A 1,345-nucleotide genomic window follows, 5' to 3' on the forward strand; every position below is an offset into this window, starting at 1 on the left:
TTTTTTTCCCTCCCGCCACTCACACACGCACAGGTACGAAGTGGATGTGCCGGCGGCCCCCCCTCGCAGCTCCAAAGCCCGCCGCACAGCCTGCCGCTGCTCTGCCCTCACCGATCGGCGCGGCACCGCACGGCGGGACGCGATGAAACGGCGCCCCCCGCACACTCGCAGTGAGGCACACGCCGCACACACGCACCCCGTCTATTCTCTCTCGCCGCAGCGGGCGCAGAAAGCGGCGGGCACACGCCCCGTCACCCCCGCGCCGCCGCAGCGGAAACCAAAAAAAAAAGCCGTCGTCGTCGCGGGCTGCCGGTGCCTCTTCTAGCGGGAAGGAGGAGGGAGAAGGAAGTGGGGGCGTGGCGGCATCGGTGGGGGGGCAAAAACAGGACACGGGGACACGCAGCAACAGCGGCGGACGCGGCACGAAAAATAAACGTGAGCCGCGGTGAGTAACGCCAAAGAAAAAAAAATTAGCCCCAAACAAAAAGGTGGAAGTCCAGCAGGGCTCAGGGGAAACACAAACAAACAAAAAACAAAAACAAAAAAAATTACTCCGGCAGGGGTTGCCTTACTTCACGTGTCCAGAAGCACAAGGGGACTGTGCGTGAGTGTGTATACTTTAATACCTGCACGAAGAAAAAAAGAAAAATAAAACATCGCCCATGCTGCAGGAGCCCACACGCACCCCTCCCACACATTTCATGTGGCGTTTGCGCCTCACGGTGGCCGCGGCCTCGTGCCTCATTGGCGTCAAATCCGTGCGACGCGCACAGCGACGAGGCCGGCACCAACTGTGTGTGCGTGCGAGTGGGTGGGTGGGTGACAGCAGCAAGCAGGAGTGGAAACCCGTCACTCGTGGAATTGTGTATAGAAGGCAACCAAAGGGGAAGGTGAAAAAAAAACAACAGAAGAGCAGGGGTGCCTACTATCCCAGCAAAAGCCGAAAGCAAAACTTAAAGGGAAAAGGAAGCATATAAATGAACAAGACCCGCTGGGACCGCAACACGCACGTTTTAGACGAGCGATTACAAATTCACTCTCCCTCTTGCGCTCAGCCGAGAGCCGTCGTGCCCCACAGCCCCAGCAGGGCAAGAAGCAATAGCCGAGACACACACCCACGCAGAGTGCCATCGCTGTTTCCCTCGCCGGGCTTCACGCCAGTCATGTTCTTGAAGGCGGCGGAGCTGTTGTCGGGGAGAGAAGTGCCGGGGGTTCCCCTCGCGGGGTTCCGTTCGGCTCCACCCTCCGGAGCAGGGCTGCCGCCTGGGCCCGCAGCTGCGCCGGGGGCATCCGCGGTGCCCGCCTTCGGCGGCAAGGCAGCTGAGGCCCCGACCCGCCGCCGCCG

The 1,345-nt window shown here is 60.9% G+C and overlaps 1 protein-coding gene across 1 annotated transcript, besides 2 other annotated features; it reads left to right on the plus strand.

Annotated features, from left to right (window-relative positions):
* The first annotated feature begins 513 nt into the window (after positions 1–513).
* Positions 514–548: a microsatellite.
* Positions 549–793: 245 nt separating this feature from the next.
* Positions 794–822: a microsatellite.
* A 155-nt stretch (positions 823–977) lies between these two features.
* Tco025E_08285 (uncharacterized protein) lies at positions 978–1,343 on the plus strand (the record flags this gene model as incomplete). Its single annotated transcript, XM_029375139.1, has 1 exon — positions 978–1,343. A coding segment is annotated over one exon (366 nt), but the record flags the coding sequence as incomplete, so codon positions are not given.
* Between the last annotated feature and the right edge of the window lie 2 nt (positions 1,344–1,345).

This window comes from Trypanosoma conorhini (genome assembly GCF_003719485.1).
Source record: "Trypanosoma conorhini strain 025E chromosome Unknown Tco_14.4_contig_00742, whole genome shotgun sequence".
NCBI lineage: Eukaryota > Euglenozoa > Kinetoplastea > Trypanosomatida > Trypanosomatidae > Trypanosoma > Trypanosoma conorhini.